Source organism: Strigops habroptila, chromosome 4 (assembly GCF_004027225.2).
Source record: "Strigops habroptila isolate Jane chromosome 4, bStrHab1.2.pri, whole genome shotgun sequence".
In the NCBI taxonomy this organism is placed as follows: Eukaryota; Metazoa; Chordata; class Aves; order Psittaciformes; family Psittacidae; genus Strigops; species Strigops habroptila.
Window position 1 is genome coordinate 85074781 of NC_046358.1, and position 13863 is coordinate 85088643.

At 53.3% G+C, this 13863-nt stretch overlaps 2 protein-coding genes across 10 annotated transcripts in view; one reads left to right on the forward strand and one right to left on the reverse strand.

Moving 5' to 3' along the window:
• Positions 1-6732, forward strand: part of TSC2 (TSC complex subunit 2) — a 33830-nt gene extending 27098 nt beyond the window's left edge. For 7 of the 8 annotated variants that reach the window (XM_030485096.1, XM_030485093.1, XM_030485092.1 and 4 more), the window contains 8 exons: positions 212-287; positions 1122-1208; positions 1430-1616; positions 2644-2783; positions 2988-3066; positions 3849-3940; positions 4215-4313; positions 4633-6732. In XM_030485096.1, coding sequence (XP_030340956.1) covers positions 212-287; positions 1122-1208; positions 1430-1616; positions 2644-2783; positions 2988-3066; positions 3849-3940; positions 4215-4313; positions 4633-4800 — 928 coding nt within the window. In that variant the 3' untranslated portion in view covers positions 4801-6732. The remainder of the gene's footprint in view (positions 1-211; positions 288-1121; positions 1209-1429; positions 1617-2643; positions 2784-2987; positions 3067-3848; positions 3941-4214; positions 4314-4632) is intronic. The other variant, XR_003991292.1, reaches the window with a different exon arrangement.
• The window catches only part of PKD1 (polycystin 1, transient receptor potential channel interacting), an 89747-nt gene continuing 82337 nt past the window's right edge, over positions 6454-13863 (reverse strand). For both annotated transcript variants that reach the window (XM_030485090.1, XM_030485089.1), the window contains exons 41-46: positions 13722-13847; positions 13425-13599; positions 12519-12806; positions 11950-12084; positions 11342-11656; positions 6454-10943 (exon numbers count right to left, since the gene is read on the reverse strand). In XM_030485090.1, the coding sequence (XP_030340950.1) occupies positions 10320-10943; positions 11342-11656; positions 11950-12084; positions 12519-12806; positions 13425-13599; positions 13722-13847 (1663 nt within the window). In that variant the 3' untranslated portion in view covers positions 6454-10319. The remainder of the gene's footprint in view (positions 10944-11341; positions 11657-11949; positions 12085-12518; positions 12807-13424; positions 13600-13721; positions 13848-13863) is intronic.

A 13863-nucleotide genomic window follows, 5' to 3' on the forward strand; every position in this document is an offset into this window, starting at 1 on the left:
GTTTGACATAAGCCTTGTTTGTTCTGACAGGGGTCTATTACAAACTGCAGGTAGTCCAGGCACCTACAGCGTTTCTAGAAGATGAGTAATACTCCATTAGCATTTTAATCGCTCCTCTTTTTCTTCTGTACATAACATTCTTACATACAACACATCAAAATTGACTTAATTCTTATGGTAACAGGGTTTTTTCTCCCCCTTTCTCCCTTAGCTTTGTGTTTTTACAGTTGTACCACTCCCCATTCTTTGGTGATGAAAACAACAAGCCCCTTTTGTTGCCAAATGAGGTAGGCAAGGATTTTCTCTTTATTCTTGTAGTTAATTTTTCTAACCTCATTACTTCTTTTGAACATAAATGATAGTAATGAACGTCCAGCTCAAATGTTTCCTACCAACAGTGCTACAGATGGAGGATTTTCTGTACCCCAGTCCTGGTGGCTCCTGCTTTATGGCTCTGGATTGAATTTGAATCCCAGCCAGAAGGCAGGATGATTTGCGGGTTTGGAGTGCAGGATGAAAACCAAACACGAGGTGATATTGGCAGAACACCACTAAACAAACCTGTCAGCCCTTTGTGTAACTGGGGGTGGCCAAGAAGCTTTCTGTGGTCATATGAGTCATAAACTTCCTGGAGAGGCAGAGCTGGAATGGGGTTCCTGTGAACTGAGCACCCCAGAGCTCCTGCTGATAGGTCCCCTCACTTTAGGCTCAGGTGGTCAGGCAGGAGGGAGCCTGGATGAGATGAGGTGATGGCTTGTGTTAAAAATGCTCTTCAGAGAAGAGACATGGTCATTTTTCATGATCATTTTTCACGCCTGGAGCTTAAATGAAGCTGGGATGTAATTTGTCATGGCAAGTGCATCTAACCCGTGGAGTTTGCCAGATTAATCTCATCTGAAGTGTAAAACCAAGCAAGCGTGGTGCCAGGTGCTGTCAGCACTGCTCTGTGCCTTGGACCGATGGTGCCCTTGCAGAACAGGGTAGGGCAGTGTTTACCAAGGAAGACACTCCTGATGGTCAGGAATCTGTGCTTTGCACTGTCATTGTCTGGAGAGGTTTGGGGAGAGCAATGGGTATATGGAGATAAGTTTCTAAAGACGTGACCTATGTTTTGATTGCAGACATTTGAAAGATCAGTGCAGCTCCTGGATCAAATCCCTTCTTACGACACACACAAGATTGCAGTGCTCTACGTGGGAGAAGGCCAGGTGAGTTGTGTGCAGATGCATTAATCCTTCAATGGTTCCATCTCAGCAGAAAGGCAGGCACCACTGCTCCAGCTGAGGTTTGTCCTGCTCCTGCAGTAGCCTTGCTTTTCCTTAGTTTTGTGCACTAAAAATCAGTGCCTGCATGAAGCCCTTTCAGGAAGGCAGTGCTGGGTGAGTGCTTTTAACATTCAATATGGGACTCCCATGTTCTTCTCTCCTAGAGCAACAACGAAATTGCCATTCTATCAAATGAACATGGATCCTATCGCTATACAGAATTCCTGACGGGGTTAGGGAAGCTCATTGAGCTCAAGGACTGTCAGCCAGACAAAATTTACCTTGGTGGCCTGGATGTGTGTGGGGAGGATGGGCAGTTCACCTACTGCTGGCACGATGACATTATGCAAGGTAAGGTGGCTCCAGAAGTTGGAAGTGGAAGGATAATCTGTCTGCTCTCATCTTAAGGCTTCTACAAGCTGTTCCCTTTCCAGGGATGTAGCAAAGGTGACCTGAGGTTCTGATCTCCTCCCATTCTCTCTCTAGTATCTCTGCAAGCCATGTGTTACATTTTGGGGGAGGTGTATACCTGCCTTATGTAAGAAAGAAACCAATTACACCACTTCTGAAATAAGGCTGCTATGGTTTGGTGTAGAGGTTTGTAGAATGAGCTGCTCTGAAGGCTGTTAACTGAGGGTCAAATGAGAGTACACATCATAACCCTGCTAATGGTTTCTCTGAAGGACAGTATTGAAAGCAGGAGGGTTGTCGTGGTCTTTGCTAATTGACCTGCAGTGCAGGTGTCATCCAGGACCCAGCAAGCTGTGATGAACTTCCCAAGTCATTCCCTACAGCTCTGTGCATCCCAGTCACCATACTTAGTGTGCAGCTGCAGGTTACTTGCTGCATCCCTGGTGCTCTGCAGGGCTCAATTAGGGGATGTCCTGGTTTAAGCTGTTTAACTCTTCCTCCTCAAAGCAGATTCCACTGACCATGCTATCGTGGTCATGGAAAACATACCCAGAAGCACTCCTGCAGCCCTCTCTTGTTTTCTATGATCAGATAGATACCTACCCCAGCTTGGTGAGAACACGTCTTCCAGTATACATTGGACACATGCTGGAAGCCAGTCCCTTAATTCACTTTGAGCCTGGTGCTAGAGAAGGCTGCAGGGCTGTACCTAAAAACTGGTAAGAGCAGAGCTTTCAGAGGCTGCCTTTTCCCTGGCCACTGTGCTCCGTGCTCCAGGCACCACTGGAGCAATCCAGTGGGACTGGATCACAAATGGGAACAAAGCAATTGAGGGAGCACAGCTTCTATTGTTAATTGTTGTGGTGTGGTACTACTTTGTCTTCCAGACAAGTGCTGCCTGTTGACCATTGCTGCTTGCAGCACTGCTTGCCAGGCCAGCCTAAGGATGTTTCTGTTCCCTCCTCAGCCATTTTCCACATTGCTACTCTGATGCCCACAAAGGATTTGGATAAATACCGCTGCGACAAGAAAAGGCACCTTGGGAATGATTTTGTTTCCATCGTTTACAACGATTCTGGAGAAGACTTTAAACTGGGAACAATAAAGGTACCACATTGTACTTGTTGGTGTGTTGTAAAGCAGGCATGTGGCTGTTTGTGAAACCTTAATCCGATGCGTGTTAGCAACTGTGTTGGTCAGGAATGGAGGTTATTTGCCTTGCCATGTTCCCATGTGTGTTCGTGGCACTCACAGGAATCGCAGTGGCTGTCAGTGAAGTGTGTGTGACCCGTTTTATTGGTTTCTCCTCAGGGTCAGTTCAATTTTGTGCACGTTATCATCACACCACTGGACTATGACTGTAACCTGGTGACGTTGCAGTGTCGGAAAGGTAGGAATCCCTCCAGCCTTTGTTCTCAGCCTTTCCTGTACTGGTGGGGCAGTAACTGCCTCTGCTTTGCAGTGGGTTTGTGTTTCGAAAGTAAAAACTTCCAGGAGAAACTCTCTGAACCCAGTATTGTCTGGAGGTGTCCTGGGCCCTTAGTGCCATGGGTTAGTGGTGGTCTTGGCGGTCCCGGGGTAATGGTTGGACTCGATGATCTTAAAGGTCTTTTCCAACCGGGTTGATTCTATGATTCATGTATCTTCCCCAAGATAAGAGGTATCTTCCCACTGTCTATCTTCAAGCTATCTATCTTCATACTATCTATCTTCAAGCTTAAGGCAAAGTGCCAGCAGAGTAGAGCAGGTCCCTCCAGTGATTGCTTGGGAATACTGGAGGAGGTGGAGGTCCCTTTGGCTTTAGCCTCTGCTGCCTTTCCCAGCACTGAAGGACCTGATACATGGAAGCAGCTCATGGCTTCATGAGAGTCAGTGCTGGTGCAGTGATCTGCAGGGGCATCTACTGTCCTCTTACCAAAGGGGCACTTCTAGGGTGTTCTTCTCTCATGTCTTGGTTCATGTGCTGCAGAGCCCAGCAGGCTCTCCTCAAACTTTATGGAGCAGCCAGAATGTGAGACCCAGTTATGTTAAGCTGCAGTGCAAGTTCTGTTACAAGTGGGAACTTCTGGGATCCTGTTCCTCAGGTTTATATTATCTGTTTAGTTACTGACAACCTTTGGCTTGTTCTTTACTGTCTGACAAGTTGTTTTCTCTTATCCCTTCAAAACACAGACATGGAAGGTCTCGTAGATACGAGTGTTGCCAAGATCATCTCTGATAAGAACCTGCCATTCGTGGCCCGTCAGATGGCCTTGCACGCCAATGTGAGTACCCTGAGACCTTCTGGCTTTCAGCTGGTGTCTTGATCCATCACCAGCTTCCAGGGAAATGAGTAGGGCTTGCTGAAGCAAATAAGTAAGTTTTCTGCTTCAGTTATTGCTGTCAACCTTTAGGTCAGAGCTGGCACATAAACAGCTCGAGCTGTATTTCAGCAGCTGTCAGACTGTACTGAAACACTCTGTTCATTTTATTGTTGTGGTGATGTTAATGTGCCTCCTTTCTTTCCCTGCTTCTCCCCACCCTTGCTTCCCAAATCAGATGGCTTCCCAGGTTCATCACAGTCGATCCAACCCCACTGACACCTACCCATCCAAATGGATTGCAAGGCTGCGTCATATCAAGAGGCTGAGGCACCGGGTGAGTGTAAAGCTCTCTGTTCTCAGTGGTTACAACTGGGCTCTAGAGTCTTAGTACAAATAAGGCACATAAAACCTGCTCAAAACTTGCCGAACAGGAGGAGGAATATGTGGTTAGAATCCAGCTCTTGTGCAGGTGTAGATCTGGACTGGCGAGCTTTCAGTTTCCCTGCTCGCAAGGGGTTTGGGAACCCTAATACCTGGACACAGAGCTCAGCACCATACTAGGGATGGAGGGACAGGGCGTCCTGCCCTGCCCAAAAGGAGAGTGAAAGAGTTGCAGAGAGAATGGAGCTCATCTGTTCTCCTTTGACTTTCAGCTACGTGAAGAAACCCAGTACCAGACCCCCGGCCTCCCCCTGCAGATGCATCCCTCTGCTCCCACCAAGCCCCCTCCCCAGATCCCGCAGGACCCTCCGGCCACCTACGAGACCGGGCAGAGGAAGCGGCTCATCTCCTCGGTGGACGACTTCACGGAGTTCGTGTAGATCCTGCTGGATCTGTTCTGGGATGGACGAGGCAAGAAGAGTGTTTTACCTGGACATGAAGGAGCAGGGTTTGGCCGGCACAGCGTGGCTGTGCTGTTTGCATGTGGACTTGGCACTGAACCCTACAGGAGGACGTTGTATCCCCAGCAGATGCTCCAGGAAAGGACCAACTCCACATGTTCTGGTTTTATTTGGGTTTGAGCTATTTCAAGGCTTCCATCTCTGAGGGGAACTTTGGGGCAGAACCTTTCTTTGGGCTCCTTCCACACCAGTGGCTGGTGGAGGCAGGCAAGGATGATGTTCTGCAGTTCATCCCGTAGGTGGAAGGTGCAGGAATCGTGGGAATGTTGATGACTTTATAGGGAATGAAATGTGAAGTACTGAAAACCCAGTCACTATTTTGAAGCACCCCAGAATCCCAGCTCCATCCCAGACCTCGCTGCCTCTCAGCACTTGAACTCTTCAGGCTCAGACTTGTTCTGCTGCCAGCTCTGGTAAGAGTTATTTGGGTTCTCAGTGACCTGCCGGACATGCTGCTTTAATCCCAAGGGTTTGTCTCCATTTTGAGAGATGCACAACAAACCCTCCCTCATTCACCAGAAACGGCTTTGCCACCAGAAGTAACACAAAGCAGGGAGGTGGATGCCACTTGCCAGAGCAGAACAGCAGAGCACTGGGCCATGAATTGCTGGTAATGAACAGGCTGACTGGGAATTACTTGTGATGAAGGGGCTGATTAGGAATTACTGGCTGACTGGCTTCTAGGTTCAGCTGCAGGACTTCCACTGCAGCAATACTGAGGGTGACTCTTGTCCTTCTCTGTATACCTGGTTAATCCCTTCTTGAATGACTGTTAACATGTGTTGGGGCATCATCTCTGCCCAAGTTTTGCCTGTTGCACTAACACACAGTGACAGTCTCTCCTCCCAGCCCTCAGCTAGTGAAGCAAGTCACAAGTGGTTCCTTTCAGCGCACCCGTGTACAGGAGCAATGGGATGATGTAGCTCATCTTGTGGTAAGATGGTCAGCAGACACTACACTACCAAACTGGGAGAAAACACGTAAGCTGGACTATACTGTGAGTACTTTATCTCCTGGTTTATCAATAGATGGGAAGCGTGGCTCTTTGGTAACAACCAACAGCAGCACCCCTGCGATGGAGATGAAGACAAGTGCAATCTGCACATGGAACTGTGAAGTGACAGGCGAGGGGATGAAGTGATGCTATGAGCTTGTGCAGGGCTGTTTGGGAACTCTAAGTAAATGTTGTGTTTTGAGTGTTTCTAAGTCGTAAAGGAAATAAAATATCCATCTGGTCAGTGGGTTCTTGCTGGCCTGGGAAGAGTCAAACTGTGCTTCATAGTAACGGACATTCCTTCCTCCTTCCAGCATTCCCATCCATACTGTTATCACCAGCCACACATCCAAGAGCTGGACACGGTGCAACACTGGCTGTGTTCCAATTCCTCACCTGGGACGGTCCCTGTGGTTCAGCTTCAGGTAACTTCTGCAGCTGGGGGGCACAAACGAAACCTGGAGAGGGGCTTTGGACAAGGGCCTGTAGGGACAGGACAAAGGGAATGGCTTTAACCTGCCTTTGCTGAGCTCTCAGTGGTGAAGGGGCTGGCCAGAACAGAAGCACCAGAGCCAGGCTGGAGCAGTCATCTTTTATTTGACCTTGTCATTTTGTAAGAAACATCCCCACAATTAAAAAATACGCTAGTTCTGGTTGCAGTGAAATGCTGACCCCACACTAACAGTTGGCATATTGGTCACAATCCTTTGTTCTTTAAAGAAAGCACTTATATATGTCCCTCCCTCTCCCTTTTAAACTGATGGATGGGGATTTTATTTAAGCAGCTTGATACTGTGGCATCTTTGTAGGACTTAAGACAATAAATAAGAGACCATCTCATGGTGACTACAAACACAGAAATATACATTCAGGAGGATTGCTTGGCCAGGGCTGCGAGTCACACTGAGTGCAGGTGAGGGGCTAAGGCCAGGACGAGGAGCTCTGGCTGCAGCCACGTGCATGTGAACACGGTACCTTAGCTGGGGGATGAGAACTGTGGTTACCCAAAAGCTGTCAGTGGTGGCCCTCAGGGAGGAGGCGTTTGGCTTTGCAAGAACCGACCCTGGGTTCCAGAGCTGCTCTCCGTGCTTCAAGCGAAGGGAAGAAGGAGGGCAGTTGTCTGATCCCGTTTCTGCTCCTCTTCGATTAGAAGAAGCACTTGGTAAGTCACACGCATCAAGTCACTCACACACACACACACACGGCACAAGCTCAGTGAGAAACAGGCACTTGGGAACAAAATTCCTGACACTCCACATCCCTGTTTCACCCTCCCTTTAGCTTAGTATGGGCTGGTCCGAGCAGCCGGGGCCCTGCACCCGCTGCCTCTTGCCTCTGTCTCCTTCCCACTCTTCACTCCCATCAACAACCTCTTCTCTATGAGCACACTCAAGCCCTGGGGCTGGTGAGGGGCTGAGAAATGAACTTTTTGGCTTCCCAAGACCTGCTTGGTTCGTTTTACTCACGGAACATTCCCACATGGCCCTCGGGGGTGGCTGGGTCTATGCACGTTGCTCCACTGCAGCAGGAGAGGGATGCAATGGGTATAGCCGGGCACGGAGCTAGAGGTTAAAGTGGCTCTTCTGGTGCAGTTGTAGATCTCCCCCATAAGAGCCCAAAGGAGAGTAAAGAGCTGGTGGCCACCCAGCAGCACGGTGCCTACAGCCCCTCTCCTTTTCCCATCTCCCTGTTGGGCAAAAGCATTCCTGCAGGCTTGATGCAGCAGTGATGGAAATGAGCAACTTCATAAACAGCAACTACCCACAAAGACAAAAGCAACTAAATACTTCTCCAGCACCTTCCTGTCAGATGCACAGTCAAAGAGTCCCAAACTTTGGCTTTAAGGATAGAACAGAATTCCCAAGTTTCTCCTGTGCTTAGCTCATCAAATAAGCTTTTACTTTATAACTAAATCCTTCCATGCCCCAGGGAAGATGCACTAGAGGGGCAATGAGCTGGATGGGACTGCAGACACGTGCCCAGTGCCACTATCAGAGCTGCAGTGCCACATCCCTGTGTCCTGGCCCATCCCACTGCTGCTCCTTTTACTGCCTTAGGGGGTTTTGGACATCGCTTGCAGGCACTTGCACCAGCACTGGTGGCCACTGTGGCCAGAGTGAGCCGTGGGCATCTGCCAGGGTTGAGCCTGGTGGCCGGGCTGCTCGGTAAGTAAAAGGAACCAAAAAATACAAGGCAGCTGCCTTGCTGGAATCCTCATCTCCTGCTGCTGAACCACAGGCACTTCTCTGTCATCTCCTCTACCTGCCTTTCCTCCCCATTCCCAAAGCTCTGTGGTTACTCGTATTTTCCTCCCCTCCACACTCCACTTCCCTCTGTGCAATCTGCTCTTGCACCAACCTCTGTGGTGACCAACCACCACCTCACTTCACATGATCTTCAAGCTACACCACGCTCCTGCTGCCCACATCCTTCTGCGACATTTCCGCAGCCTGTCCTTCCTCTCAGCTGAGTTTTCCAAAGGCAACTTACTTACACCAGTATCAAAGAGCACCCGCGTCCTCCTGTGTCCTTCGGTCCATAAAGGACATGGGGCCATATGGAGAGCTGGAATGAAAGCTTTAGAAGTACCTATCACAGCATGGCAGAAGTGCTGGGAGCTGGATGGGGAGACTCCAGAGGTGATGTGATGAGCAATGGAAGTGGCTGAGAAGACCCTCTCTCTGCCTGCAATGGTCTCCCTGCCAGGGGCAGGATGCTGCCAGGACCACCAGCATCAGAGGCAAGATCCGACCCGAGGCACATTCCCTGGTCTTGCTGCTGAACTCCTCCCTTCAACCCTCTCACATTCCCAAAGCACGGAGCAGCTCTGGGAACACCCTGACGTCCCCTCCCCTGGCACCAGCCCAGAGGCAGCCCCGGCGGGGAGGAGGGCGAGCACACGCACCCCACGCACACCTTATATACACGGGACATTCCCAGGAAGAAGCACTTAATACATCCTTTAAATAACTCTGACAATAGTGTTCTGTCTCCTATCTACAGGTTTCAAACACGGGACCGATGCTATGAAAATATAGCAAACATACAAAAATATATACATTTGGAAACAACAAAACCAACCCATATAAATTACTTACAATAGACATAAGGTGAGACGGCGACGGCGAAGGGAACGCAGCCCCGGGGAGGCCTCGGCACCCCCATGCTGTGAGCAGGGGCAGCCCCACAGCACAGCCCCATGGCACAGCCCAGCTGTAGCCCAGTGTCCCGGGGAGCTGCAGGACCCCAATTAAAGCTCTTTGAGGGCTTCACCTGCCTCCCCAATGCCTTTGTGCTTGTGTCGGAGGGTACCAGGAGGGCCCGGCCCCGCAGGGGCTGCGTTCGCTTCCTCAGCGCTCGCTCGTCTCAGTTTAGGATTTAAACAACCAAAAATACTGCTTCTGTGCTCTATTAGCCCGTCCTGGGGAGCTGCATGTGTCGGTAGCCGAGGAAAGCCTTGTTTAAAGTGCTGGGCAGTACATAGAACAAGTAAACCAAGTAACAAATACAGATACTTACGTCAATACATTCCTTGGGGTTAGAAAAGCCAAGCGGGGAGCAGGGGCCGGGGGGGGAGCGCAGCGAAGCCAGCACCTTGGCAACCCCACACCCAGAGCAGCCCCTCGGGCTGAGCTGCTGCTCCTGATCCCTGCGGAGCCTGGCCGGGGAGCGGGGCCGGCAGCTCGCTGCAATGTCACTTCTTTTAAATATTGGGTTTCTTTAAATACAAACAGTAAGTACCAATTTCTGGAGGATAAAAAGGAGCCAATACTGGAAATTAACTGATCAGGGTGTAGATATCGTTGCTCTATCTCTATTTATGCTTAAGAGAAAAAAAAAAAGATGGGTTAAATATCTTCTCGAAAGCTGTAGCTTTCCTCCACAGTGTGTCTGGTCGACAAACATCCAAGACTCAGTTCAAACCTTCAAGGCCTGGGGCTCCCCTTCTCCCCTTTTCCATCCGGCACAGCCAGTGGGGAAGGGAGGGGAGCTTTGTACCGGTCACCCTGTGCCAGCCCCCAGTCAAGTGTCCCCATGACAGTCACCACAGATGGGCTGATTGCAGATGGGGCCATTTAACAGAGACACCTTGTAATACTGCCCTTCCCTGGCTGGGATTCGTGCACTGACCGTACCCTGCACAGCCTTCCCCCAGGGAACGGCTCAGCCCTCGCCCAGCCCCTGATGCTGGAAGCCACCCGCAGGGGGTCAGTGCCCTGCTGGGGACACACCAGGTCCATGGAGGGTGGTGGCTGCGCAGCCCCGCTGCAGGCAGCAGCCCCGTGTGCCCGGCAGGCCCAGCCGCCGCGGCCGGAGCCAGCAGGAGCAGCAGCTCCCGAGGCCCCAGGGCTGCAGGGCAGGCACAGCCCACCCTTGGCAAACCCTGCCCATGCTCCCTGCCCTCCCTGGGCATTGCTCCCCGCGCTGCCCAGCTCACCACCCGTTACTTGACAGTGGGGTGCACCCTGTTCTTGGCCCGGAGGGGCCGCTTCTTCTTCACCACCGGAGCTCCGGTGGTGTAGGGCTTGCTTGGGGGCAGCCCAGAAGCCGCGCTGATGCCTCTGCTGGCGCGCAGGAGCCGGCTGGGCACTGAGCCCCTGCTGCCCGGGGGGGTGGCAGCAGAGCGGGGGGACAACGGCGCGTCCCGCAGGAGCTGCAGGTCCGTGTCGGAGGAGAACTCAGGTGAGGGCCCCCGCTCTGTGCTGCCCCCACGGTACCTGCTCAGGGCGTCCTCCGAGGGCTGGGGGCTCCTCCTGCGGGAGCGGCGGCTGTGGGAGCCCTGGAGCTGGTGCTCGATGCGGTACAGGTCCTCCGTCACCTGGTTGACGCGGTCGAACTGGGCGAGCAGCATCTCGAAGAGGGAAAGGAGGCGCTGGATGTCGGCGTCCACTTCCAGGCTGTCCCGGGTGCTCAGCACCAGGCTCAGCCCATCGAGCTGGCTGGAGGAGGTGGAGGCTCTGGAGCTGTCGGAGGCAGCGCTGGGAGTGGGGCCACGGAAGGACTTGGAGTCACTGGAGTCTCGGGACGGCAGCGGCTCCATCCCTTCGAACCTCACCTTGTGCCGGAACTGGAAGAGGATGAGGGAACATTAACATCAGGAGCATGTAAGTGGGAATGCTGTGCTGGGAACACTGTGCTATGGTACCATGTCCCACTCCAAGTGGCCCCGGAGCTGTTCCCACCCATTCCTGGTGGGCCACAGCACAAACCTGGGTGCAGACCCCAGATAAAAACACACGGGAGTGCAGGACTGAACTGGCAGCAGATGCCCCTACAACACCCCATCACTAACCCAGCTCTTGGGCCTCCAGGAATGGCCACTCCAGCACTCACCTGCCAAAGGAACCTGGCTGGGGACAACAGTGGGAAGTAGCCAGAAGCAAAGGAAGGTAAAGGATGGTGGATGCTGCTTCCCTGCGAGTGTCTGCAGCCTCGTGCCTGCTCCCAGGCCCCTTCAGCACTCACCTCCTTGGCTTTGCTGAAGCCCATCCACATCTTGAGCCTGCGCACGAAGAGCTCCACCATCTCGTAGTCCTGGGGCTCGAAGGCAGGGCGGTACAGCTCGAAGTGCATCTCCCGGTAGCTGTAGATGAGCACCACGGTGAAGAGCCGCAGCAAGATCCACACCTCCAGCAGGATGTAGCTGGTGCAGAACAGGTAGTAGAGGCCCGAGGACTCGGGCAGGCAGGGCCGGAGGTTCACGCTGCCCCGCAGCATGGCCAACAGCAGCAGGAGGCTGCTGCCAACGCTGCGGAAGGACTCCGAGGAGGAGGAGAAGAGCTGCAAAGAGGACATTAGAGATGCAATGAGAAGGGATCGGTGGCGAAATGCTTCCCTGACCCCCAACACTCATTACCCCACCTTACACAGCATGAGCCCCAAAGAGTGACCCACAAATCAGCAGTGACAGGGACAGCCCACAGACACAGCCCCTGGCTGGGCACAGAGCACCCAGAGGACCCAGGGGCTCTGCTCACAGCCAGGGGATGCTGAGGAGCAAGGGGCAGCACGACCCTGGGCAGCCCTGGCTGACAACCACCCTCTCTGCAGGTCGAGGAGGGGTGTGTAGTTACCAGGAAGCCGAGCTGAGCGTAGGCCAGGATGAGGATGGTGAAGGCCAACCCCGCAGCACCCAGCTCCCTCGCAGACTTCTGAAGGGTCTTCCCAAACATGGACCACTGCCGGACGAAGCGCAGCTGCTGGGCAGCCTAGGAGCAGGGGGGAGGCTGGAGTTACATGGGCCCAGCACAGGGGCTGCTCTGAGAGCCTGACAGCACAGGGAAGGGTCTTTCAAACACCCCTGCAACCCTGAGACATGCAACCACTGGCAGAGCAGAGGACATCCTAGTGATGGGCTCCTTGCAGAATCATCCCATCAGCCACATTAGGCTGAATTCCGCAAGAAAATTGAGGGCCCAGAGGCTTTAGCAATCCAAAGTGCTACAGCAGAGATGCACCTGGCATCAGTGCCCACCACTCCTGCCCTGCAGCAGGGTCTGGAGGTGGCAGCAGCCCCGTTGTATTTGATCAGTGCCCAGCACAGCAGGACCAGTGTCTTGCATCAGAACCCTTTGCTGGCCCTGCCATGGATGAGCTGGCAAAGGAGGACCAATGTGCTGCTCCCACCCAACCCTCTCCATACCTGCACAGTGAGGAGGAAGAGGAGGGATGCAGCCAAGGTGCTGAAGACGGTGTTGAGAAAGGCCACCTGGTAGAAGTTGGTGAAGCCCTTGCGGTTGCTGAGGTACTTGAGCCACTGCTGGTCAGCAAGGGTGGCCTGGCTGAGGTGCACCACCACGGTGCACGTGGTGAGCAGGATGAAGACCCACTGGCCGTAGTTGCCCCACAGGCTGAAGTAGGCTCTGCCTTCCTTCTTGATGGACAGAGACTCGGACACCACAAAGTAGACCACGAACATCATGAGGAAGACCTGGGGGAGGAATGCAGAAGTTACCAGGGAAGGAAGAGGCAACACTTCACTGCTGTGCTGCACCAGGGACCTGCAGCACCCCAGGGCAGCAAAAGCCCCATGCACGAGGCTGAGTTCTGCCAGCCCAGAGCTGGAGCACAACCCTGAACCCTTCCATGTCCTGCTTGCCCGCTCAGTGCCCTGCTCCCCAAACCACATCCAGTGCTCTCATCCAGTGTCAGTGTGGCAGTGCCCAGGGGAAGAGGGCTCTGCTCACACTGGACCCGGGCCCAGGCAGGGTCTCTGAGGACTTGGCTCTGATGTCCCCACCAAGAACAGAAGAATAGAAGCTTCAAGCTTCCACACTGACAGGCACGAGCTGAAGGGAGCAAAAAGGCTGAGACAAGACCAATAAATGCTGCCAGACAGGAGGAATCTCCTTCCCCGCAGTGGTGCTGAGGTGTTTTCTGTGTGCTACCCAGGGGTGGTGACAGGCATGGGGACAAGTGGCCTCACGCAGGGGAGCTTTAGCCCACAGTGACCAACGCTGCCCTTCCAGGAACCCAGGCCATGGGTGCCCAGAGGCCTCTGTGTGGTGACTGAGGGAAGAGGAGCGCAGCGGGGACACAACCCACTGACCATCATGAGGAGCTGGAGCGTGACACCGGCGCTGAGCCGCAGCAGCGGGAAGGGGCTGATGGTGACAGCAGCGATGGCCTGGCCGGCCCCCAGGAACTCGAGGCGCAGGGTGATGGCCACGTGCAGGTCCACGCTGGGGTTGTACTGCAGCACCTCCACAAACACCGCCCGGCTCCTGCGAGGGCACGAGAGCAGCTCAGAGACAACACACGGGCTTTGGGACTGCTGTTTGGTGGTCACAGATCCCCCTGGAACACTGGTGCCCACAGAACATTCCCTTGGCCCCACCACACTCACATGTTGTCGATCCAAGTGTGCTGCTGAAGGAAGTTCAGCTGAGCTCTGCTTTCCTCCAGCGAGGCCCCCAGCTCCTGGACGTAACCGCTGCTGTCGTAGAAAGAGATGTAACCCCAGTACCAGATCCTGCAGGGAGAGAGGA